At 36.8% G+C, this 27,005-nt stretch overlaps 1 protein-coding gene across 1 annotated transcript in view; it reads left to right on the top strand.

Moving 5' to 3' along the window:
* The window catches only part of LOC116859012 (ATP-binding cassette sub-family A member 3-like), a 133,795-nt gene that overhangs the window by 25,173 nt on the left and 81,617 nt on the right, over positions 1 to 27,005 (top strand). The window contains exons 9-12 of the mRNA XM_032843986.1: positions 7,124 to 7,297; positions 7,994 to 8,172; positions 8,953 to 9,087; positions 18,819 to 18,948. Of these exons, the coding sequence (XP_032699877.1) occupies positions 7,124 to 7,297; positions 7,994 to 8,172; positions 8,953 to 9,087; positions 18,819 to 18,948 (618 nt within the window). The remainder of the gene's footprint in view (positions 1 to 7,123; positions 7,298 to 7,993; positions 8,173 to 8,952; positions 9,088 to 18,818; positions 18,949 to 27,005) is intronic.

The raw sequence follows: 27,005 nt of genomic DNA, 5'->3' as shown, positions 1-27,005 counted from the left end.
TGCCCTTCAACAGACGAATGAATAAAGAAGATGTGGTCCATATACACAATGGTATATTACTCAGCCATCAGAAAGGATGAATACCCAACTTTTGTATCAACATGGATGGTACTGGAGGAGATTATGCTAAGTGAAATAAGTCAAGCAGAGAAATTAAATTATATGATTTCACTTATTTGTGGAACATAATGAATAGCATGAAGGACATTAGGAGAAGGAAGGGAGAGATGAAGGGGGAAATCAAAGTGGGAGATGAACCATGAGAGACTATGGACTCCAGGAAACAGAGGGTTTGTAGAAGGTAGGGGGATGAGTGAGCCTGATGGGTATTAAAGGAGGGCATGGATTGCATGGAGCACTGGGTGTTATACGCAAACAATGAATCGTGGAACACTACATCAGAAACTAATGATGTACTGTGTGGTGACTAACAAGACAAATAATTTTTTTAAAAAAGAAAAATTAAAGAGGGAACAAAGAAATGGAAAACATTCCATACTCATGGATTGGAAGAACAAATATTGTTAAAATGTCTATGCTGCCCAATGCAATCTACAGATTTAATGCAATCCCTCTTAATATACCAACAGCATTTTTCACAGAACTAGAACACACAACCCTGAAGTTTGTATGGAACCACAAAAATCCAGAATAGCTGAAGAAGTCTTGTAAAAGAAAAGCAAAGTGGAGGTATCACAATTCCAGACCTCAAGTATATTGCAAAACTATAATAATCAAAACAGTATAGTACTGGCACAAAACTGGACATGTAGATCAATGGAACAGAATAGAAAGCCCAGAAATAAACCCACTATTATATGGTAAATTAATCTTTGACAAAGGAGGAAAGAATATCCACTGTGAAAAAGTTGCTTTAACAAATGATGCTGGGAAAACTGGACAATTACATGCAAAAGAATGAAACTGGACCACTTTCTTATACTATACACAAACTCAAAATGAATTAAAGATGTCTGGTCTCTAAGTGTGAGGCCTGAAACCATAAAAATCCTAGAAGAGACCACGGACAATAATTTCCTTGACATATTTTTTGATCTGTCTCCTGAGGCAAGGGAAGTAAAAGCAAAAATTAACTATTGGGAACACACCAAAATAAAACCTGCACAGTTAAGGAAATAAAGGCAACCTTCAGAATAGGAGAAGATACTTAAAAATGACATACCCAATAAAGGGTTAGTTAATATCCAAAATCTATTGAAAAAAACTGATATACAACTTAACACCTAAAACACAGATAATCAAATTAAGGAAATGACAGAAGGCATGAAGAGACATTTCTCCAGAGAAGACATCCAGATGGCCAGCGGACATGAAAAATGCCCAACATTGCTGACCATCAGGGAAATGCAAATCGTAACTACAGTGAGAGATCACCTCACACTGTCAATGGTTAAAATCAAAAGCAAAAATATTGAGTGTTGGTGAAGATGTGGAGAAAAAGTTGGTGCTTTTGGTGAGAATGAAACTGGTGTAGCCACTGTGGATAACAGTGTGGAGGTTCCTCAAAAAATTAAAAATAGAACTACCCTATGATCCAGTAATTCCCCTACTGGTATTTACCCCCCAAAATACAAAAACACTTAATTCAAAGGGACAAATGCACCCCTATGTTATAGCAATTTTAACAATAGCCAAATTATGGAAAAATCCCAAGTGTCCATCAATAGATGAATGGATAAAGAAGAGGTGGTTTATATATACCATGGAATATTATTCAGCCATAGAAAAGAATGAAATCTGGCCATTTGCAACAACATGGATGGAGCTAGAGAGAATAATGCTAAGTGAACTAAGTTACTCAAAGACAAATACCATATGATTTTACTCACATGTGGAATTTAAGACACAAAGGACAAAAAATAAAGGAGAGAGAGGTAAACCAAAACAGGCTCTTAACTATAGGGAACTAACTGAAGGTTATCAGAGAGGAGGTGGTTGGGGATGGATACAATAGGTGAATGGAATTAAGAATACAATTATGATGAGCACTGAGTAATGTATAGAATTGATGAATCAGTGTATGGTAAACCTGAAACTAATGTTAATTATACTGGAATTAAACACTAAAACCTTAAAAATTGTTGCTGTATTCAGTTTGCTAGATTTTGTTGATGACTTTTCCATTTGTAACTCACAAATTTTTTTTTTTATGTCTTTCTCTGACTTTATTACTTGGGTTATTCTGACCTCAAAGAATGAGTTATGAAGCATTCCTTTCTCTATATATTTTGGAAAGTTCGAGAGGGATTGGTGTTCATTGTTCTCTAAATTTCCATATAATTTACCAGTGAAACCATTGGGTACTTTGCTTAAAAAAAAAAAAAAAGACTTCATTTATTTATTTGAGAGAGAGCAAGCATGAGTCAGAGGAGAGGGGCAGAGGAAGAGTGGGAGGCAGCTCCCTACTGAGCAGGGATCTTGACACAGGGCTTGATCGCAGGACCCCAAGATCATGACTCAAGCCAAAGACAGCTGTTTGATGGCCTGAGCCACCCAGACATCCCTGGTACTTTGCTTTTTTTAATTTTTCCAATTTTTCCAATTTGCTTTTTCCAATTTTTAATTGGAAAGGTTTTTGGAAGTAATACAATATCTTTGCTTGTTATAGGTTCATTCAGATTTTCTGAATCTACTTAAGTCAGTATTGGTAGGTTCTGCATTTCAAAGATTTTGTCCATTGCATCTAGGTTATGTAATTTGTTGGTGATTATTAATATTTATTATCATTACTTTTAAGTATGAAAATCCATTGAGTTGTTTGTCTTTTTTATTTAAATTTTGTTAGCTAACGTACAATATTGGTTGCTGGAGTAGACTTCAGTGATTCATCACTTACAAACAGCAGTCAGTGGTCATCACAACTGCCCACTTTTTTTTTTTTTTTAAGATTTTATTTATTTATTTGACAGAGAGAGGGAGATCACAAGTAGTCAGAGAGGCAGGCAGAGAGAGAGGAGAGGAAGCAGGCTTTCCACTGAGCAGAGAGCCTGATGCTGGGCTCAGTCCCAGGACCCTGGGATCATAACCCAAGCCAAAGGCAGGACTTTAACCCACTGAGCCCCCAGGTGCCCCACAAGTGCCCTCTTTAATACCCATCACCCATCTAGCCTATCCTCCACCCACCTGCCTCCATCAATGCTCAGTTTGTTCTCTATCAGTAAGAGTTCCTTATGGCTTGTTTCCCTCTCTCTCTCCTTTTTAAATTTTTTTCTTTTCCTGCTTTCCGTGTGTTTGCCTGTTTTCCATCCTAAATTCCACATATGAGTGAGATCATATGGTATTTATCTTTCTCTGATGACTTTACTTCATTTAACATAATACACTGTAGCTCCATCCATATTGTTGCAAATTGCAAGAATACATTCTTTTTGATGGCTGAGTTATATGCATATTGTGGCTATCGTGGACATTGCTGCTATAAGCATTGTGCTCTTTTGAATCACTGTTTATATCCTTTGGATAAATGCCTAGTAGTGTAATTGCTGGGTCATGGGGTATTTCTATTTTTAACTTTTGTGAGGAACCTCCATACTGTTTCCCCAGTGGCTGCACCAGTTTGCATTCCCACCAACAGTGTGAGAGGGCTCCCCTTCTCCACATCCTCATCAACATCTGTTGTTTCCTGAGTTGTTCATTTTAGTCATTTTGACAGGTGTGAGGTGGTATCTCATTGTGGTTTTGATTTGTATTTCCATGATGCCCATGAGCATTTTTTTCATGTCCGTTAGCCATCTGTATGTCTTCTTTGCAGAAATGTCTGTTCACATCTTGTGCCCATTTCTAAACTGGATTTTTTTGGTTTTGGGGTGTTGAGTTTAATAAGTTCTTCATAGATTTTGGAAAATAGCTCTTTATCTGACATTTCATTTGTAAAAATCTTCTCCCATTCTGTAGGTTGCCTTTTAGTTTTGTTGATTGTTTCCTTTGCTGTGCACAAAGCTTTTTATCCTGATGAAGTCCCAACAGTTCATTTTTACTTTTGTTTCCCTTGCCTTTGGTGATGTATCTAGCAAGAAGTTGCTGTGGCCAAGGTCGAAGAGGTTTCAGCCTGTGTTCTTCTCTAGGACTGTGATGGATTCCTGTCTCACATTTAGGTCTCTCTCTCTTTTTTTTTTTTTTTTAAGATTTATTTATTTATTTGACAGAGAGACAGAGATCACAAGCAGGCAGAGAGGCAGGCAGAGGGAGAGGGAGAAGCAGGCTCCCCACTGAGCAAAAAGCCCGATGCGGGGCTCGATCCCAGGACCATGGGATCATGACCTGAGCCGAAGGCAGAGGCCTAACCCACTGAGCCACCCAGGTGCCCTGCATTTGGTCTTTTATCCATTTGAATTTATTTTGTGTAAGGTGCAAGAAAATGGTTTAGCTTCATTCCAAGGATGTACACCACTGTAGTGGACTTCTACAAGTTCCAATTCTGTGCTCTGCTGGTTATAATACTTTGGGGTAGCCTCCTTAAACAGGCTTCCTCCCCTCTGCAGCTATATCACACTGGGTTCAAGTCTCAGAACCTTCTACCTTCCAAACGGTGGTTGCTTTTCTACTTGTAGACTTGCAGCATGTGTTTTCTCAGATCTCCCATTGATTTCTTAGGTGTTCAGAATGATTTGGTGAATATCTAGTTGTATTTGAGGGATGAGAAAAACTTAGGGTCCCCCTACACTGCCACCATCTTAACTTTTCCTCCTCTCTAGATTGAGCCCAAGGAGGAAGTCCTTGGAAACTCTGATCTTTAGTCAGCAGAAGCAAAGTTAATAACCTAGGCTTGTGACTGGCATCTGAAGTTTGGGTAAGGGAAATAGCCAGGTAGGGCTGAATCCTTAAACTGTGGAATCTGGTGCTGTCTTGGAAAGAATAGTGTCAAAATTGAGTTGAACATTATGACACCCAGCTAATGTCCTGGACACTTGCTTGATGGTGTGGGGAAAATCCCCCTACATAGCCACTTTAAAATTGAGGTCCAGCAACAACTTCTTAGAGTATAAAGTTGACTGGAAACTTTTAAATTATATAGGTATATAATTAATCAGGTTAAGAAGGTTTTATTCATTTACTGTTCTAAGAATTTTATCTGCACTAAGGATGTAGAGTTTTATTTAGAGTTTTTATTTGCATTTATTGAAATGCTAAAATTATCTTTTTTTTTCTTAACAATATACATTATATAAGCTGATTTTTAAGTATACCAATCTCATACTCTTGGAATAAATTTAAATTCGCCAGGATATGTTTTCCTTTGTATTCCTGCTGGATTAATTTTGCTAATTTTTGGTTTAGGGTTTTTACCTATATGTTCAAGAGTTAAATTGCTCTATGAATTCCTTTTTATACTGTCATTGTTGATTTTGTTATCAAGTTATGGTAGTTTTATAAAAGTATTTGGGAAGGTTGTCCTCTGTTTCCTCTCTGTCTCAGAATTTCAGTGCAGTTGTCTGATTATTTCTTCTTTGAATATCTGCTAGAAGTTGCTGAAAAGGCATTGGGAAAGATTTTAATTATTGATTCAATTTCTTTTATGACCTTAGGACATTCAGGTTTTCTAGTTCTTTCAGTTTTGGTAAGTTGTATTTTCTTTAACTTACATTTTTAGTTTTGAAATTTATTGGTGCAGTATCACTAATTTAATATGTTTTTTTTATGTTCTTAATGTCTTTATTAATGTCTGTCATGATATATGCTTTTTTACTTCTTATACTAGTAATTTGTGCCTTTTCTTTTTTTTTCTTGATCAGTTTCACAACAGGTTTGGTTGCAGTATTAGTCTCTACAGAGAATCCGCTTTTGGCTTTGCTGATCCTCTTACCATTCCATAAATTTTGTATTTATCGCCATTTTTTAAAACTTGTGATAGTGAATGTTTGTCTTATGTCTTTTAATAAATGAATTTAAGGCTAGTTGTTTCCCTCTTAGTACTGGTTTGACAGCATGACACAAATTTTGGTAAATAAGCTTTTCCCTGTTGTTAGAATGTTTTATAATTTTCCTTATAATTTTCTTTAATTGAGAATTATTCAAAGATGGGTATCTTAAATTGAGCAACATAATGGAATTTTTTGGATATCTTCTGGTTATTGATTGCCAATTTAATGTAATTCCTTTGAAATTTGTTAAGATTTACTTTATAACCTAGTCAATTCCAGTTTTTAAAAAATCAGTATGTTTGAAAAAGATGTATATTTTGAGGTTGTTTGGGATAGTTGACATATATTTTCATTAGGTCAAGTTTGTTAATTCTGATAAAGGTGATTAAAATCTCTACTATGATTATACATTTGTGTATTCTGTTATTTTTTGCATTATATATTTTGATGCCATTTTATCAGGTGTGTCTGATATATTTGTTAGTTCTTATTTGTCCCCTCTCATTCTGTTTCTAATTTTAAGTTTAAAAAAGAATGCACATTGATGAGTATATAAAGTGTTCTAGTTTGTGAATATGATATGTAGAGTGAGGTAGAGAGGGAAAGGAAGAATCATTCCTAATAGTGGAATAATACATTGTACTTTATAATACACCATTTTTACTTAGATGCTGAATTTTAACTCCTGATGATGTTAATTGGTTTATTAACAGAAATTTTCTTTTTAGTGTTTTATCAGAGTCACATTTTTGGAAATCTTCATATTCTAAACCATATCTGCTTTTTTGAGACCCAATTTTGTGTTTCTGTTTATTCAAGTATCCTTCTTTTCCCTCAGTATCATGGCATAGACTGAATCTCATAGTATCTGGAAATACAATCTAGATATTTTCTGATTATGTCAATAATAGTATTTACATTTATAATTTTTTATGCTGAATAATATGTAAATTTTCCATTAAGAACTATAATGTTCATAGTTACTATATTATATAATGATAAATTACAGAAAAAATTGTTACTGAAATGTTTAATTTCAGGCTTTTATTCATTCAGAAAATACTTTCAAGCACCTCCTAAGTGCCATGCATTTTATAATGGTGAGCAAAATGGTGAACAAAAGAAATTTCTATTCTCACTGTGCATGTTTTGTTACACTCTTCCAGTAAGACAAAGATATTTGTAGTTTAGGTTCCTGCATGTAGCTTTAATTGACCTTATAATTTCCTTCTTATTTCCAGCACATTTTGCTGTTTCTGTTGGAGGTTTCATTTATTTTGCCACTTACTTTCCATTTGCTGCAGTCTCTACAAACTTTGCACAAATGACATTCACCCAGAAGCTGGCTTCTTGTCTCAGCTCAAATATTGCAATGGCCCTGGGAACTAAATTCCTAGTCAAGGCAGAAATGGAAAGTGAGTATTTACCTTCTAAATTTGATGATATTCTCATAAGATATTCACAATTTTAAAATTGATTAATACTGTTAAACTGTCCTTCAAAAAATGATATTACTTCATACCACCACCGGTAGCACAGAGTGCTTCCACATTCTTCTAAATTTGCTCAAGTCTATTTGTATCTTTCCCTACTCATTTGGAGCTCCTGGCTGCTGTTTAGTGCTAGGACAGGAAGCAAAACAGGTTTGCTTTTAGTAACTTTTAGTCTTTCTTTTTTCATCAGGGCAATATCTACATAAAAATTCTTCTAGTCTTCTCTCCTGTAGATAGCATTTATCCCTGCTTTTCAATGATTATGGTTTTCTAAAATTATATTTCCCAGTGAACATTTGGCATGAGGAGGGGTGGAGAGGAAGGAGTCCGTGTCTTAACCCATAGGTTTGCTTATTTTTCCTAATGTTTATATTCCTGACTTAGTATATTTTATTTTTGCTTTATTCATCTGATTGTTTTCTGGCACACTAGGAAGCATCTTACATGATTACTTGCTCAGATGCCCTAAATTCTAATGGTATAAGAAAGTAACTTGACTATAATAGGAATCTCTGTAGAATATTAACACCTTTTTCCTTCACTCTTTAATTATGATGCAGTTGAATAACTGTTTGTGTCAGTTGGCACCTAAATTAAATGTCAACTGTTATCTCTTAGAAATTGGAATTAAATGGAGTAACATCTTCTCATCACCCAAAATGGAGAACTTTGACTTTACCCATGTACTGGGAATGTTTTTATTTGATGCTTTCTTATATGGCCTTGTGGCCTGGTATATAGAAGCTGTCTTTCCAGGGGAGTATGGTGTGCCCAAGCCATGGAACTTTTTCTTGCTGGTGAGTTCTAATGCTTCTGTTGCTGACAGAGGTCACTCCTTATGAACAAGTATTGTAATTTCTATAAAAGCCACCATGAGCTAATTGATCCAATTAATTGATCCAATAATTGATCCAATAGTTCTGGTGCAAGAATAATTTTAATGACTCTGGCCACTCATTGGCCTTTTCCTAATACACTTTAAAGCACCCAGTATATATAACTATAAATAATGTGTAGATCATGGCGCATAACTCCAAACTTTAAAAATTCTGAGTATTCCATCACAGTTACAGACAAGTAGCTCATAAACGATTAAACTTGGGCATAAAGAAATTAATATAGTATGGGTCTTTGGGTAGTAAAAGCAGAGGTTTAGTTATGCCCCCTGTCTGGGCACTCACCACCTGTTTTATATCCTTGTTTAGTACAGATGTCTTAGAGTCTGACCCATACATGGGAATCATGTATATCTTGCCTTCCATTCTCAGTCTTTTCCCTTCTTGTATTGGCTTATGTATTGGTAAGAGAAGATATGACAAGGAGTGATATAATTGTTTTTGTTATGACCTCATTTTAGAGCAATTTGCATTTGTCCCTCTTGGACAGTTATGATTTTAGTAGAGTAGTCTGCTTTTATGCCTTGGGTATTCAGATTAAGCCATTTAGCTCCAAAATTTAACCCCAAGAAATTTTCATCAGTCCATCTCAGTACAAAAGGTAACAGGCTAAAGTATTTTCTGTTGCATCACTTTTCAAAAACGTTTGCAGTGATTTCACTTTTATTCCCCCTTTTTCAGCACTCTCACTGGTTTGGAGAAACACCTGAGGAGAAAAAGGAAACAAGGCAATTTTATGAAACAAATGAAAGCAAGTATTTTGAAGCAGAGCCCACTGATCTGGTGGCAGGTATCCAAATCAAACATTTGTGCAAGGTATTGTTTCAAAAATTTTTTCTTCCTGATGGAACTGAAATTTAGTTTATAGTTCGTTGTAAATGATTATTACTAGAAATACCAGGAAAAAGATCACATGCTAATAGAAAGTCATGGCCTTTCTTTTAAGAAAGATCAAAATAAAATTTTTTCAATATGTAATAAAAAGTCACATCTTTCTCCTTCCTCCAGAATAGATTTAGGTTTTCTATAAACTATATGGTGTCTTCCACAAGTGCCTGTCAAGGAATTTCCCTCTGTCAAGGAATTCATCAAGGGGGGACTTTTGAATCTCTTAATATATCTTCACCAACTATAGGCATGCAGTATTTAAGTAATCTAAGCATTGGCTAGTATTGCCTCTCACAGGTCTACCTAAGTTTCGTTTGAGCTCCTAACCCCACAGCCTTGGGAAACCCAGAGCCTCCCTGCCAATACAGCTGATTTTGAAGATGAGTATATAACCATCAACAAAACAAAACAACCTATAGAATGGGAGAAGATATTTGCAAATGATATAATCTGTTAAGGGGTTAATATTCCAAAATATGTAAAAACTCATACAAGCCAACACCAAAAAAGAAACAATCTGATTTAAAAATGGGCAGAGGACCTGAATAGACATTTTTCCAAAGCAGATGACCAACAGACACATAAAGAGATGCTCAACATCACTCATTAGAGAAATGCAAATCAAAACCACAAGGAGATTTTTACCTCACATTCTGGTAAGAATGGCTAAAATAAAAAACACAAGAAACAACGGTGTTGGCAAGGATGTGGAGAAAAGGGAACCCTCATGTACTGTTGGTGGGAATGTAAATTGGTCCAAGCACTGTGGAAAACAGGATGGAGGTTCCTCAAAAAACTAAAAGTAGAATTACCATATGATCCAATAATTCCACTCTTGGGCATTTACCCAGGGAAAATGAACACACTAACTAAGATATGTGTACCTCAGTGTTTATTGCAACATTTACTGTGGCTAAAACATGGAAGCAACCTAAGTGCCCATCAGTAGATGAATGGATAAGGAAAATGCGTTATATATACACAATGGAATATTACACAGTCACAGAAAGCATGAGATTGTGCTATTTAACACAATATGGGTGGACCTAGAATATATTATGCTATATGAAATAAGTCAGATTGAGAAAGACAAATATGTCTCATATTTCACTCATATTTCACAATATGTCACTCAAAAGTGGAGGCTGAAAAGTGAATAGGGGCGCCTGGGTGGCTCAGTGGGTTAAGCCGCTGCCTTCGGCTCAGGTCATGATCTCGGAGTCCTGGGATCGAGCACCGCATCGGGCTCTCTGCTCATCAGGGAGCCTGCTTCCTCCTCTCTCTCTGCCTGCCTCTCTGCCTGCTTGTGATCTCTCTGTCAAATAAATAAATAAAATCTTTAAAAAAAAAAAGTTTAAAAAGTGAATAAACAAAACGCAGAACCAGAACTGTAAATACAGAGAACAAATTGATGGTTCTAGAGGGCAGGGAGATGGGAGTTTGGGGAAAACAGATGAAGAGGAAAGAAAGATACTGGCTTCCAGTTGTGTCATGAGTAAGTCAGGGGAATAAAAAGCAGAGCATAAGGAATATAGTCAATGATTTCATAATACTGATGTAATGGAACAGATGGTAGCTATAATTGTGAACACAGCATAATGTATAAACTTGTAAAATCACTAAGTTGTTGTCCTGAAACTAATGCAACATTGTGTGTCAACTATAACCAAAATTAAAAATATTGAGTAAAACCTTTGTTTCAGATGGAGGAATAGCTAAGGTTGTGCCTCAGAGTGTCATTTAATCAAACATTAGGGACAATAGCGACTTAGGGCATTATTTGCAGGAACCTCAACAGAAGCCAAACGTAAAGGATTATCTCAAATATATTTGTGGGAGTGGCTTTTGTGGCTTGCATGAGCAAAATTTAAATAAAATTGTGCTACAAGAAATACCCTTAGCTTCTTTAAAAGAACTGATATAGTAAAAAATGAATAGAGGCCTTTGAACTGCCAAACTCCTACAAATAGAAAGCAGGCTAGAAAAAATAGCTGAAACCATGGGATGCTTTTCATGGTGAAGGAAGGATGATTGAGAAGTCAGAGTCAAGAATAGAAAGTGGAGTCAAGTACCTTGGAGAATTATTCTCTGGTCTTGGGTCCTAATCAAAGAACTGCTGACAATGCCAAATAGTAGATTTCAGAATTTCATCTGACTGCTTTATTCTTCTTACCTTCCACTTACTTTACTGAGAGTATGTGTAGTGGTTAAGTTCTGCATATCCCACTAGCTTGTGTTGGGTTTGTGGGGAGAGTGGAAGATGGTAGATTTCAAGTCCCTTTTGATCACGTGTCTTCCATTATAGAGTAATTGTGCTCTAAGAGGTAATCTCTAGAAACTAGACCACAGGAGCCTCATCAACATCTGGACTTGATTTAGATGGCAGGACCCTGGACTTTGAGCTGATGCTATAAATGGTTGAGACATTTGTAGCACTGAGAGCCGGTGAAGGTGTTTTAATGTGAGAACAAAATGAGTCATTGGAGGCAGAGGATGGACTGTGGTTGCTGGAAGCTTTCATGATGGCCCCCAGGGATCCTCAATGATATTCACATTTCTGTGCAGGCCCCTTCTGCAGTGACTAGGCTGATCTTGTAACGTGTATAATACTCTGCAAGTGAAGTGTGGGACTTCCAAAACTGGGTCGTAGAAGTCATTATGGCCTTTGCCTTAGTTGTGAATTGCTTGCTCTGGAGATAGCACCATGTCATTCAAGCTGGTCATATGGACAAGAACTGAATCTTCCCCAGACAATCAGTATGAACTTGAGTAGGCCTAGAAGTGGATACCCTGGCCTCAGTCAAGTCTTCAGATGACTTTAGCCCAGGTTATCACTTGATTGCAACCTTAGAAAGACCCTGAACCAGTTTCACCCAATTAATCTACTACATGACCACGCTTTTGCAGGTGCACCCAGTCAGAGCAATAAGGAATATACTAGTGAGAGGAATACCAGCATCACTGATAAAGTCTGGCAGTAGGAGATACCTTAACAGACATGGACTCGCTAGTAGAAGTGGAGGTAATGTGAGTCCAACATAATAGAGGATAGGTGGTTACACAGGTAGGAACAATTTTTCAAATAAAGTGTCAAGTATGGAGTGGCAGTCTGGGACACCTGGTCCACAAATGAAGGTTAACAGAGCACAGTTCTCTTGAGGCAACACAGCAGGATAGTTAGTGAGGATATTGCCCAACCTGTACTACCAGGAGAAATAAAAGTTGTATCATCAGGAGCTAAGATAGCACCTGATATATAAATTCATGGTCTCCTCCACAGTTTCCAGTTTGCAGAGCTCACACTCATTGACCAAAGGAAGGTCTGGATTGGCTAGGTAGAAGTGTTCTGCAACAGTACAGCAAATGTACATGAGGATTACCCAAGTCGGACAAAGGGACTTCTAGCAATTTACTTGGGTAACCATACTTGGAGATCCAAAGTACCCTCAGTATCCTATTGTTAGAGCAAGTCTATGTGCAGGCTAGGTAATAAATGTAATCTTGGCTGTTGATGACTTACAGTAGATACACTGGGACTACACTACCATCTAGTGGACATTTCTGTAGTTGCCAAATGTATAATTAACAAATTTAGGCATCAATTCCATTCACAGTAGCAACAAAAACCGTTAAGATACCTACGAATAAACCTATCTAAAGAAGTAAAGGATCTATGCTCTAGAAACTACAGAACACTTATGAAATTGAGAAATACACAAAAAGATGGAAAAATATTCCATGCTCATGGTTTGGAAGAATAAACATTGTTAAAATGTCTATGATGCCCAGAGCAATCTATACTTTCAGTGCCACCCTGATGAAAATACCATTGGTATTTTTTAAAGAGCTGGAACAAAAAGTCCTAAAATTTGTGCAGAACAGAAAATACCCCCGAACTGCCAGGGGAATGATAGTGAAAAAGAAAAACAAAGCTGGGGGCATCACATTGCCTGATTTCAAGCTGTATTATGAAGCTGTGATCACCAAGACAGCATGATATTGGCACAAAGATGGACACATAGACCAATGGAACAAAATAGAGACTCCAGAAATGGAACCTCAACTCTACGGCCAGCTAATCTTTGACAAATCAGGAAAAAAATATTCACTGGATAAAAGACAGTCTTTTCAACAAATAGTCCTGGAAAAATTGGGCAGCTACATATAGAAGAATGAAATTGGACCATTCTCTTACACCATACACAAAGATAAACTCAAAATGGATGAAAGACCTCAATGTGAGACTGGAATCCATCAAAATCCTAGAAGAGAACATAGGCAGTAACCTCTTCGACCTTGGCCACAGCAACTTCTTTGAAGACACGTCTCCAAAGATGAGGGAACCAAAAGCAAAAGTGAACTTTTGGGACTTCATCAAGATAAAAAAAAACCACTTCTGAACACCAAAGAAAACTGTCAACAAAACAAAGAGGCAACCCACGGAATGGGAGAAGATATTTGCAAATGACACTACAGACAAAGGGCTGATATCCAAGATCTATAAAGAACTTCTCAAACTCAACACTCAAAAAACAAATAATCAAGTCAAAAAATGGACAGAAGACCTGAACAGACACTTCTCCAAACAAGACATACAAATGGCTAAGAGACACACGAAAAAATGTCCAACATCACTAGCCATCTGGGAAATACAAATCAAAACCACAATGATGCATCACCTTACACCAATGAGAGTGGCAAAAATGAACAAAACAGGAAACAATAAATGTTGGCAAGGATGTGGAGAAAGGGGAACCCTCTTACACTGTTGGTGGGAATGCAAGTTGGTACAGCCACTCTGGAAAACAGTATGGAGGTTCTGCAATATGTTAAGAATAGAGCTACCCTATGACCCAGCAATTGCACTACTAGGTATTTACCCCAAAGATACAGACATGGTAAAAAGAAGGGCCATATGCACCCCAATGTTCATAGCAGCAGTGTCCACAATAACCAAACTATGGAAGGAGCTGAGATGCCCTTCAACAGACAAATAGATAAAGAAGATGTGATCCATATATATAATGGGGTATTACTCAGCCATCAGAAAGGATGAATACTCAACTTTTGCATCAGCATGGATGGAACTCGAAGGGATTATGCTAAGTGAAACAAGTCAAGCAGAGAAAGCCAATTATGTGGTTTCACTTACACATGGAACACAAGGAATAGCACAGAAGACATTAGGAGAAGGAAGGGGAAAATGAAGGGGGGAATCAGAGAGGAAGAGGAGCCATGAGAGACTGTGGACTCTGGGAAACAAACTGAGGGTTTCATAGGGGAAAAGGGGTGGGGAGATGGGTTAGCCCAGTGATGGATATTAAGGAGGGCACATTTTGCATGGAGCACTGGGTGTTATACACAAAGGATGAATCATGGAACACTATATCAAAAACTAATTATGTACTGTATGGTGGCTAACAAAATTTTTAAAAATGTAAAGAAAAAAAAAAAAGCAATGACATACCTGATGGTTGGTGTAAACCCTTATCCTGATTCATTGGTCTCTGGGGAAGAGCTATTCTATTAAAAAAGCCAGGTGGAATCCTTTGAAACTTCCTACCTGCACTGGCCAAGATGGTAAATCAAAGGCAATATCACATTCTTGGGAAAGTGGCAGAGATGAAAGTGGCATGAGTAGCAATTCCCCTTAACCCTATTTAACTCTCCCCTCTGGTCCTTGCAAACCTGCAGAATGACAGTGGATCTATCCCAGATTCAAAAAAATAGTCCAACTATTTGCAGTTTTTGTGTCAGATGTGGTAATTTTCACTTATGGCAGATTAACACAGCCTCAGAATGTGGTATAGGGCCACTGATTTGGCAAGTTTGTTTTTCCTGTACCACCAAAATGAGAATCAGAGATCTTTGTATTCATTTGAATGGAGAGCAACAGCATGTATTTATTTGTCCGGGGTTATAAGCTCTTGAGATCTCTGTCCTGATATAATCTGAAGGGAGCTGGATCAGCTATACATTTTGCAGAGTATCACTGTGGCCCACTGTATAGATAATTGGATCAGATAAGCAAGAAATGGCAAGTTTGTTGGAGGCTTTGGTCAGACATGTATTGTGAGGAGGGAACAAATAAAGCCTATGAAGATTCAGGGACTCACTACATTAGTAAAAATTTTAGGAGTTAGTGATCTCATATCTGCTAGTAATTCTTCCCAAATAAAGGATAATTTAGTGCATTTTATACCTCCCACTGTAAAAGAGGAAAATAGTGCCTGCTGGCTACTTCAGGTTTTGAGGACAATATAGTTTGTACCTGATAATACTGTTTTTACCTCTATACTGAATGACACAAAAATACCTGCCAACTTTGAGTGGAGTCTGCAGCAGAAAAGGACACTGCAACAGGTCCAGGAGGTAGTAGAAGCACTCCTGCTGCTTAGTCATCCCAACTCAGCAGACTTTGTATCTGTGGGTGTAACACTGGGGAAGTATATCATGTTGATTTTATGGTAAACCTCAATGGGAGAGTAACAATGCAGACATCTAGGGTTCTGGATCAAGGCCATGCCATCATCAATTGAAGCCGAGAGTTATATTTTTCAAAAAACAGTTCTGACATGCTGTTGAGCCTTGGTAGACACGAAGCAACTGATCATGGGATACCAAGTATCCAGATAGTTGAAAAACTGGGTAGAGATAATTGAAATAGAAAATTCAAACCTTTGAGATTGAAAGGAGCTTCATTTGCTGAGGAACACAGATGAGATTAAAGTTGGAGTGAAGAAAGCAAAGAGAAAGAATGACATGAAATGAATTTTGTGATATAGTCACAATATAAACCATGCTGGGGGCTGTGAGGGCCATGATAAAAGTGCCGCTTCCAGTCGGCGACGGGAGAAGAATTAGGCACAAACAAGTCAGCTGCAAGACATTGGGAGCAGGGGACAACAGTCGAAAAGACTGCTGCCACGAGCAACTGGACAGCCTCACTTTTACTGGATAGAAACAATAGCCAACAGAAGGACCGATGAAGGTCAAACGTTAGTCACTTGTCTTGTGGACCAGCAAGAAGAAGGATAAAGTTTATAGTTAACCAAGCACATTCAAAGGACTTATCTAACTAACAACCGGCGCTTCTCGGAAGAGAAAGGAGCAATAACGGAAAAGGGAAGCAGGTGGTATTTCGTTCCACCCTGAGCTGATGGGCGTTCCCGAGTGCTTGGCTTCCCTGAAGCAGGCGGCGTTCCACCCTGGGCGGGCCAGGCATTCCCGGCTGCCCGGCTTCTCTGAAGGGGCGGCCTCCTGCCCTGAGTGAGCGGGGCATGCCCCGCTGCCCAGCTTCACCGTCGTATATCGTCCTTCTCCCCAAAGACCTGTTGCCAGTATATGTTTCTCTTAAGGCCATATCTAAATGTGCTTGGTAACTAGTAAAATCCTCCAGGGGTTATAGTTTAAGTAACAAATTGTTCCGAGGGGCAGTAGCAATAAAGCTTGGATTCCATTTTTTTTTTTTTTAATATTAGAAAATAATTGTCGACCTTTATTATTTTTTCTCCCAAGTTTTTATTTAAATTCCAGTTAGTTAACATACAGTGTAACATTAGTTTCAGATGTAGAATTTAGTGATTCATCACTTAACATACAACACCCAGTGCTCATCACAGCAAGTGCCCTCCTTAATATCCACCACCCATTTAACCCATCCTCCCCACCTACCTCCCCTCCTGTGACTGTGTTTGTTCTCTGTAGTGAGGCTTTTCTTATTTGCCTCCCCCGCACCCTGTATTCATTTGTTTCTTAAATTCCGCATCTGAGCAAAATCATATCTTATTTGTCTTTCTCTAACCACTTTGCTTAGCATTTTACACTCTAGCTCCATCCACATCATTGCCTCACACCAGTCAGAATGGCTAAAAGTAACACAGAAAATAACAGGTGTTGGCGAGGATGTGGAGAAAGGGGAGTTCTTGTTGGTAGGAATACAAATGGGTGCAGCTACTCTGGAGAACAATATAAAGGTTCCTCAGAAAGTTAAAATAGAACAACCCTATGATCCACCAATGATGAGATATTTACCTATAAGAATACAAAATTACTAATTTGAAGGGATATATGTACCCCAATATTTATAGCCAAACTATGGAAGGAGCCCAAATGTGCATCAGCCAATACTGGCCTTTATTAAGTAAAGAAACATGATCTAATTTTTTTGTGAGAACACTCTGGCTGCTGTGAGGATTATGAGTGGAAGAAAGACTACAAATCGGGGGCTTTTGTAATAGCTTGGGTAAGATGTGGTGGCAGTGTGGACTGGTCTCATGGAGATAGAAGTATAGAAATTCAGAATATATCTGGGGTTAGAGCTGAAAAGTTTACTCTCTGGGTGTAAAATTGAAGAAAAAGGAGTAAACTAAAGTAGTTGGGTTTGTGCCTTGAGCAATGGATGGTTGGTGGAGCAATTTATGGATATTGGAGATATTGGGGTAGAATTTGAGGTTTTTCATTAGTTGGTTTTAAAGTGAAACTTTAAGAAATTAAGAGCTTCATTTTGGATGTAAAACTTTACACATTCATTTAATTAGAGACTTCAAATAAGCAGTTCATGAAACTGGTAGCTTTGGTCTAAGGAAAAGAGAGGATGAGGACATCTATGGAGAAAACATTTATTGCCATTTGGGGTAAAAGAGAAATTACTTTTTTTGTTACACAAGATATTTTGCTTTATTCACCATCAATGGGTTATATTGGAAGGAACATATGTTAGAGTCTGAATGAAATGGGCTTGAATCCCAACTTTTTTATTTAGATATTGTGTTTCTTAAAGTATTTTTACTTCATTTGCATTACAAGTTTAACCAAATTTAACCCAAATCTTTTTATTAGTTACATAGTACCTTTGTCTCTTCCAGATAAGCAAATACTTATATATCATCTCTTCTTAAAGGTATCTATTTTTTCTCAAATTCAAGGCTAATTGGTTGCCTGGAAACATCACTACTCTGATGAGTTCAAGAAAATTTATGATTTTTTTAGATTATTTAAACAACTTTCTTGTTTTCTAGAGTGAGAGTGATGCTCCTTCCATATTTTTGCATCTTTTTAAGGAGAATTATATTTATTTGTTTGTTTGTTTTTGAGAGAGTGTGAACAGGAGAGGGAGAGAGAATCTGAAGCAGACTCTGTGCCCAATGCACAGGGCTTGATCTCATGACCAGGAGATCATGACCTGAGGTGAAACCAAGAGTTGAATCCTTAACCACCTGAGCCACTAGGCACCCCTCCATATTTTTGCATCTTAAGCAGGAACCCTGCTAAACTCACATAAGAAATCTGAGATGCCTATAAAACATCTATGGTTTAGATGTTCTATCCAGGTTTTTTATTGGCAATTTCCAAACCAGGACAAATGTATGGACTAGAGAATATTATGGCATTATCAGCTTTAAGATGTTAGTTGAATCAAGGCATTAGTGGATATTACTGAGGGGATATTTATAGATTTACTATGAAATTTTATAGCTCATGTTATGCCTTCAGATATTTTTTCCAGTCACATTTTCAGCCTTTTTAATTTTGGATTTTTTTATTTCCTCATGAGATTAATTATGTGGTATGGTTTCTTGTATAGATAGTTGATATGAGTGCTTGTCCTTCCAAAGTGTTAGTGATAAAGTCAATATATTGTGGGTTTTCCTCAACAGGAATTCCGAGTGCAAAATACTACCAAGATAGCTATAAAAGACTTGTCTTTGAATTTATATGTGGGGCAGATCACTGTTCTTCTAGGACACAATGGAGCAGGAAAATCCACTACCCTATCTATTCTCTCAGGTAAGTATATATATCTGTCCAGAGTATTCTCACATAGACACTGTAGATCAAGCCTACAAGACTTGTGTGTATTCTTTTGATATTTACAATTTAGCCAGTTCAGTGATGCATAAAATTGTTCAGTAATCTTTCTTTTTTAAATTTTAAATAATTTTTGTGAAAGATAGCAGATAACAGGTTTTACAAAGATTTTACAAAGTGACCATTATAAATATGCTCAAAGAACTAAAGGAAACCATGATTAAAGAAGTAATGGAATGTATGAAAACAGTATGAAATAGAAAGTATAAATGAAAAGATAGATTATTTAAAAAGCCAGGTGGGAATTCTGGAGTTTGAAAAGTACAATAATCAAAGTGAAAAATTCATTAAAGGGGCTCAATAGTAGATTTCATGAATTGTCACAAGAGAACACCAGTGAACTTAAAGATAGATTGATAGAGATTATAAAATGTGAATAAAACTAAGGAAAAAGAATGAGGGAAAGTTAACAGTTTCATAGGAATTTTTGATACCTTTAAATGCACCAGCATACATGTACTGGGATATAAGAGAGGAGAAAGAGAACAAAGCCAAAAAGGTAATGGCTGAAAACATTAATTTACACATTCAAGAAGATCCACTAACTTCCAATAGGATAAATGTGAAGAGATCTTCACCCATAAATATTACAGTAAAAATTAAGGAGAAAATCTTGAAAGCAGGAAGCCAAAATTGTCACATTCAGATGCACCCCAACAAGACCAGAAGCTGACTTCTAATTAGAAACCATGGAGGCCGGAAGGGATGATATTTAATAAAAAGTTGAAAATTTGAAATCATCAGTTACTAATAATGAAATTGAATCAGTAATGAAAAAACTCCCAATGACCAAAAGTCCAGGAACAGATGTCTTTGCAGGTGAATTTTATCAAACATTTAAAAGATTTAATGTTCATTCTTCTCAAAGTATTCCAAAAAATTAAGAGGAAGGAAAACTTCCAAATTCATTCTGCAAGGTCAGCATTATCCTGATAGCAAATCAAGCACCCTACGTAAAATTACAGGTCAGTATTTCTGATGAACATATATGTAAATCTCCTCAAGAAAATGTTAGCAAACCAAATTAACAATAGATTAACAGGATTCATCATGGTCATGTTGGATTTATGCTACAGATGCAAGGGTGATTCAGTACTGGCAAATCAATCAATGTGGTAATCACATGAACAAGAGGAAGGATAAAAACCATATGCTCATCTCAGTAGATGCAGGAAAAAAAGCATTCGACAAAATGCAACATCCATTCTTGATTCAAAACTCTCAAAGTAAGTTTGGAGGGAATTCCAAAAGTATGTTTGGAGGGAATATATTTCAATATTATTAAGGCCATCTGTGACAAACCTACAGCTAAAATCATACTCAGTGGTGAAAAACTGAAATCTTTTTTCCTGAGATCAATAACAAGACAAACATGTCTGCTCCTACCACTTTAATTCAACATAATAGTGGATGTCATAGTGACAGCAATCAGACAAGAAAAAGAAATAAAAGGCACTAAATTGGTAAGAATTAATACCGTAACTATTAGCAGATGACGTATGTAGAAAACCCTAATGACACCACCAAAAAAAACTATTAGAACTAATAAATGAATTCCATGGGTTGCAGAACACAGAATTAATATGCAGGGGTAGTTTGGGAAGATGGCAGAGTAGGAGGACCCTGAGCTTATCCCATATCATGTTTACAACTAGATATCATCCATATCCAAATAAATAAAATTGCAAGTGTTCCAAAGATTAGCAGAACAAACTCTACAACTAAATATAGACAAGAAACTGCATCTGAAAGATTAGGAAGGTCAGAAAGGCAGAGGGAGGCTGCATGCAAGAGGGGGAGGGAGTTGTACACAGAAAGAGCAGAGAAATGGATCTTTGCTTCAGGGAGCTCACATGGGGAAGACTGATCCCCATGGCTTTTAAAACCAGAAAAGCTGAATTCTGTGAATGTGTATAACCATTGGAACTTAGAGCCTGGGGTTTTAAAAGTCAGCTGATTCAGCATGGGCAAGCAGGGAGGGCTAATGTCCCTTGAAGAGAGAGCAGTCTGCACAGAGAGACAACATAAAAACAGCAGTTTCCAGTGCCAGGGGCTAATGGGAGAAGGATCTGTTCATACTGATCTCAGAGCATGTTGGGGACTTCTCCAAAACTGAGGGAGCTGGCAGGCATCATTTCCCCCTTTCTCACTCCTACCCCCAATCCTCTGGTCCCAGCATAAACACAGGGTTATCTGCAGGCAGCAGGACTGCACATTCACTTGTTACCTAACCTGCTAGTAGTACATAATGCCCATGAGTTCTCCTGAGGACTCACCCACTTTAAGCCTGCTAGCTTCAGTCCCGGGCTCAGGACAAATTTTGTTAAAGCCACAACTGCACCCCATCCTGCCATTGTGTTCCCTAAACACCTGCTGTGCTGCACTCAACCATCCTTGTGCACCAAGCCCAGGCTCTGGCCCCAGCCACTTCAGCACTTTGGGGGATCCAGCATAAGACCAGTGGCCCAGAGCAAGTTTGCTAACACTGCCACCACGCTTTCAAGTTCCCTGGCAGGTATACTCCTTCAGAGCTGTCCTGTCTGGGGCTGCTTGGGTGGCTCAGTTGGTTAAATGTCTGCCTTTAGCTCAGGTCATGATCCTAGGATTCTGAGTTCCTTGCTCAGTGGGGAGTCTGCTTCTCCCTCTCCTTCTGTCCTACTTATTCTCTCTCTCCCTCAATAAATAAATAATAAATAAATAAAATCTTTTTAAAAAGAAAAAAGCTGGCCTGTCTAGATCCTACTAATATCACAGAGAACAATCATGCCTACAAAAGTTGAAGAGTCACTGCAGATGACTTCACTGAAAGGAAAAGTGACTCAGACACAACAGTAGGGTATAAACAACACACCTTTCTGAAGTGCCAAGTTCTGGTGAACAGGGGATGCTGCACCGCAGAGCACTCCAGGACCTCTTCTTCATAAAGTCACTACTTTCAAGAGCATAAGACATAGCTGACTTTGCTAATACACAGAAACAGACATAGGCAGACAAAGTGAGGAGACAGAGAAATTTATTCCAAATGTGAAAACAGGACAAGGCCACAGCCAGAGATCTAAGCAAAACAGAATAAAGTAACATGCCTGATAGAGAATTTAAAAGTAATGATAATAAGGATACTCACTGGAATTGAAAAAAGAGTGGAAGATGTGAATGAGACCCTTAACACAGAGTAAGGAACAACATAACGGAGACAAAGGGCTCAATAAACAAAATGAGATATATGCCTGATGGAATGAACTGCAAGATGGGAAAAGCAGAACTAATTAGTGACCTAGAAGGCAGACTAGGGGAAAGTAATCAAGCTGAACAAAAGAGGGAACAAAGAATTATGCAAAATTAGAATAGACTTAGGGAACTCTGATTCCATCCAATGTAATAACATTCATATTATAAGAGTCCCAGAAGAAGAGAGAGAAAAGGGGGCAGATAAATTATTTGAAGAAATAATAGCTAAAAACATCCCTATCTGGGGAAAGAAACATATTCAGATCCAGGAGGCACAGAGAACCCCCATCAAAATCAGCAAAAGCAGATCCACAATAAGATATATTGTAATTCAACTGGCAAAATATAGTAATAAAGAAAAAAATTTGAAGCAGCAAGACAAAAGGAAACTGTAACCTATAAGGGGAAACCCATAAGACTAGCAGGAGATTTTTCAGCAGAAATTTTGCAAACCAGAAGAGAGTGGAATAATATATTAAAAGTGCTGACTTGGAAAAATCTGTAGCCAAGAATACTTCTATCCAGCAAGGCTATCATTCAGAATAGGAGAGATAAAGAAACTCCAAGACACACAAAAAAACTAAAGGAGTTCATGACCACTAAACCAACCCTGCAAGAAATATTAAAAGGAACTTTAAAGAGTGGAAAGGAAAGACCGAAAATGACAGTGTAAAGGTAGGAAACACAAAAGCAATAAAAGTGAATATTTCTATTAAAAAATTAGTCAAGGAACTCCTAAAATAAAATAATATAGAAATAACAACATATACCTAAAACATGGGGAGGAGAAGAAAAAAGAATGAGTTCAAATCTGGACAGTCATCAACTTAATATAAATTGCTATATGCAGAGTGGTTATATACAAAACTAATGGTCACCATTTATCGAAACCCACTAATAAATGTGCAGAGAATAAAAGAAATCTATATGTGTATCACTGAAAGAATCAGCAAAACATGAGAGAAAACCTGAATGGGAGAATATATTTGCAAATGACATATCCAGTAAGGGGTTAATATCCAGAATGTGTAAAGAACTCATAAAACTCAACACCAAAAAAAAGGACCCAATCTGATTAAAAAATGTGCAGAGGACCTGAGTATATATTTTTCCAAAGACATATAGATGGCCAAGAGACATATGAAAAGATGCTCAAGGGAAGCCTGGGTAGCTGTCAGTTAAGCATCCATCTTTGGCTCAGATCATGGTCCCAGGGTCCTGGGATTGAGTCCCATGTTGGGTTCCCTGCTCAGCAGGGAGTCTATTTCTCCCTCTGAGGGTGAGGGAGGGAGAAACAGACTCTCTGCTCTCAAATAAATTTTAAAAAATCTCTTTTCTAAAAAGAGGCTCAACATCAGTCATCATTATGTAAATGCAAATTGAAACCACAGTGAAATATCACTTCACACTGGTCAGAATGGTTAGTGTCAAAAGGACAAGAAATAACAAGTGTTGGAGAGAATGTGGAGGAAAGAGAACCTTCATGCACTATTGGTGGGAATGTAAATGGGTTAAGCCACTGTGGAAAATAGCATGAAATTTCCTCAAAAAATTAAAAACAGAAATATGATATTATCCAATAACTTCACTACTGAGAATTTACACAAAGAAAACGAAAATAGTAATTTAAAAATATGCATGTACCCTGCAGCATTATTTACAACAACTAAGAAATAGAAGCAACCCAAGTATCCATCAACACATGAATGGATAAGGAAGATGTGATATAGGTATATATAGTGTATTTATATGTAATGTATATATGTATGTGGTTTATATATGTGGACAGTAAATCAATACATATTTTCCTTTAATTTCAAAAGAAATTCTATAAAAATATTTATATTATTGTAATATTGGGCCTGTAATTCAGAAAAGTAATAAATTTGACAGTAATAGCATAAAGGAGGTGGATGGGAGCCAAGTTGTAATAGAGTAAGGAAGGGATACTGGATGGGAACACAAATCCATAGGAACAAATGAAGAGAACCAAAAATGCAAAATAAGAAGTAAGTTTAACAAACTATATGTTTACTCTCCTTTATCCACTTCTGTAATAGGCATAAAATCCTATAACTATTAATTATACTGTGTATTGTTGGAATGGTAACACATGTAGAGGAACTGTGTATAATAGCAGCACAAAAATAGAGAAGAAAGAGCAGCTCTCTAGAATTAAGTTAACATAAATCTGATAAATATGTCTAGTAAGCCTCAGAACAACTACTAAGAAAATAATTCAAAAGTATATATAGTGGAAAAAAATCATTAAAGGAATTTAAATGTTACACTAGAAAATAATCAATGCAGGGCGCCTGGGTGGCTCAGTGGGTTAAGCCGCTGCCTTCGGCTCAGGTCATGATCTCAGGGTCCTGGGATCGAGTCCCGCATCGGGCTCTCTGCTCAGCAGGGAGCCTGCTTCCTCCTCTCTCTCTGCCTGCCTCTCTGCCTATTTGTGATCTCTCTCTGTCAAATAAATAAATAAAATCTTAAAAAAAAAAAAAACTTAAAAAAAAAGAAAATAATCAATGCAAAAGAAAGCAATAAAGAAGAAATAGAGTCGGGACGCCTGGGTGGCTCAGTTGGTTAAGCAGCTGCCTTCGGCTCAGGTCATGATCCCGGCGTCCTGGGATCGAGTCCCGCATCGGGCTCCTTGCTCATCAGGGAGCCTGCTTCTCCCTCTGCCTCTGCCTGCCATTCTGTCTGCCTGTGCGCTCTCTCTCTCTCTCTCTCTCTCTGGCAAATAAATAAATAAAATCTTAAAAAAAAATTTTTAAAAAAAGAAGAAATAGAGTAACAAAAATGACATGAGACATCAAAAATGAAAAAGCAAAATGGCTGACTTAAACCCAGCTATATCGATAATAATATTGTTAGTGGATTATACAATCCATAGAAAGGCTGATTATCAGATGTATTAAAATAAAATCCAGCTCTCTGCTTTGTACAGGAGACCTATTTTAGATTCAAAGATACAAATACTTTGAAAGTAAAAGAATGTAAAGAATACATAAAATGCAACCAAAGTAAATCTCCTGTAGCTATGCAAATATCAGACTCTGAAACAAAGTGTTACTAGAAATAGAGAAGGATATTTTGTAATGATAAAGGGGTCAATTTACCTTGAAGTTGTAACATTTATAAATATATATGCACCTAACAACAAAGTTCCCAAATATATGAAGCAAAAACTGCCAGAATTTAAGGCAGAAAAAGACAAATGGAAAAGTAATAATTGTAGATTTCAGTATCCCACTTTTAATAAAAGATAGCAAGTAGGCAGAATATCAACAACACATAGATGACCTGAAAAATATTACATACAAAATAGATCTTATAAATATCTATACACATTTCATCTAACAACAGCAAAATCTATGTTGTTCTCAACGACATGTAGAATATTCTCTATAGTAGACTATACATTAGGCCACCAAAAAGCCTGAATAAATTTAAAAGATTGAAATCACACAAAGTGTAGTCACTGATTACATTGGAGTAAAATTATAAATTTACAACAGGAAGAAATGATAAATTCACATATTTGTGGAAATTAAACAACATACTTCTAAATACTAATGGTGAAAGAAGAAATTACAAAGAAAATGAAGAAATATTTGACATGAATGAAAATGACATAACACACAAAACCAATGAGATGCAGCCAAAGCAGTGCTTAGAGGGAAATTAATAGCTCTAAATTCCTACATTAAAAAGTTCTCAGTTAAACAATCTGTCCACCTTAAGAGACTTAAAAAAGAATAGCCATATAAATCCAAAGCACGAAGAAAGAAGGAAATAGGGGTATTAATGAAACCAAAAGTTAGTTCTTTGAAAAGCTCAATTAAAGTGACAGACCTTCAGCTATACTGACCAGGAAAAAAAAAAAAATGAAAAAACAAAAACCGAGAAGATTCAAATCACTAAAATCAGAAATAAACTAAAATCACTAAACTACAGAAATAAGTCAAAGGGGGCTGATCAGCTAAACAGTCTCATTTCAGTGCATCTAAAATCAGATTGCATTGTTAAAAATGAAAACTTCTGGAATAAACACGATGATGGAGGGAACTGCTGCACAACAGGGATAATTTGAGATGTCATGTTGGATGGATATTTCTGAACGTATTTATCCTCTTGGTCATGTTTTCTTTTTTTATAATGAAGTATAATTGACATACAATGTTATGTTAGTTTCAGGTGTACAACATAGGGATTTCGCAATTCTATACAATACTCAATGCTTACCTCAGTAAGTGTAAAGTAAGATTAATTAGTTACTGGATTTAAAATGATATTCTTCATTAAACTTCACCAATAATTATGAGAGCTGTGGATAAAAATTATACAAATATTTTGAAAGTATTTAGGTTATTATGTGTTATCTCCCCTGACTAGAATTTAAATTCTTCAAGGATAACAGTTTATTATCTGGGTTTTCAAGTTTTAATTAAAAGAGTTTACCATAGTCTAGGTCAGTGAATGATCCTTACACAATTCATAAATGTCAAATAGCTGATGGCAATGCTGTTAAATTCTAATAAAACAAACTCTATTGTTTTTATATACCGGAGTGATTTGTACTCATATTCATTGACTATTAGAACATGCAGTTAATCAAATAAAAATTAAAATTAAATATTTTTAATCTCATCACCTCAAATACAATTGGTATTTTACGGAATTTTCTTCTGATATTGCTAATTCTAACAAATAATCCATATATAGATTTCAAATTTAAGTTTTTA

Source organism: Lontra canadensis, unplaced genomic scaffold (genome assembly GCF_010015895.1).
Source record: "Lontra canadensis isolate GAN:19392208 unplaced genomic scaffold, GSC_riverotter_1.0 scaffold146, whole genome shotgun sequence".
In the NCBI taxonomy this organism is placed as follows: Eukaryota; Metazoa; Chordata; class Mammalia; order Carnivora; family Mustelidae; genus Lontra; species Lontra canadensis.
The sequence above is the reverse complement of the archived record's forward strand: the minus strand, read 5'-3'. Positions and strand labels throughout refer to the sequence as shown.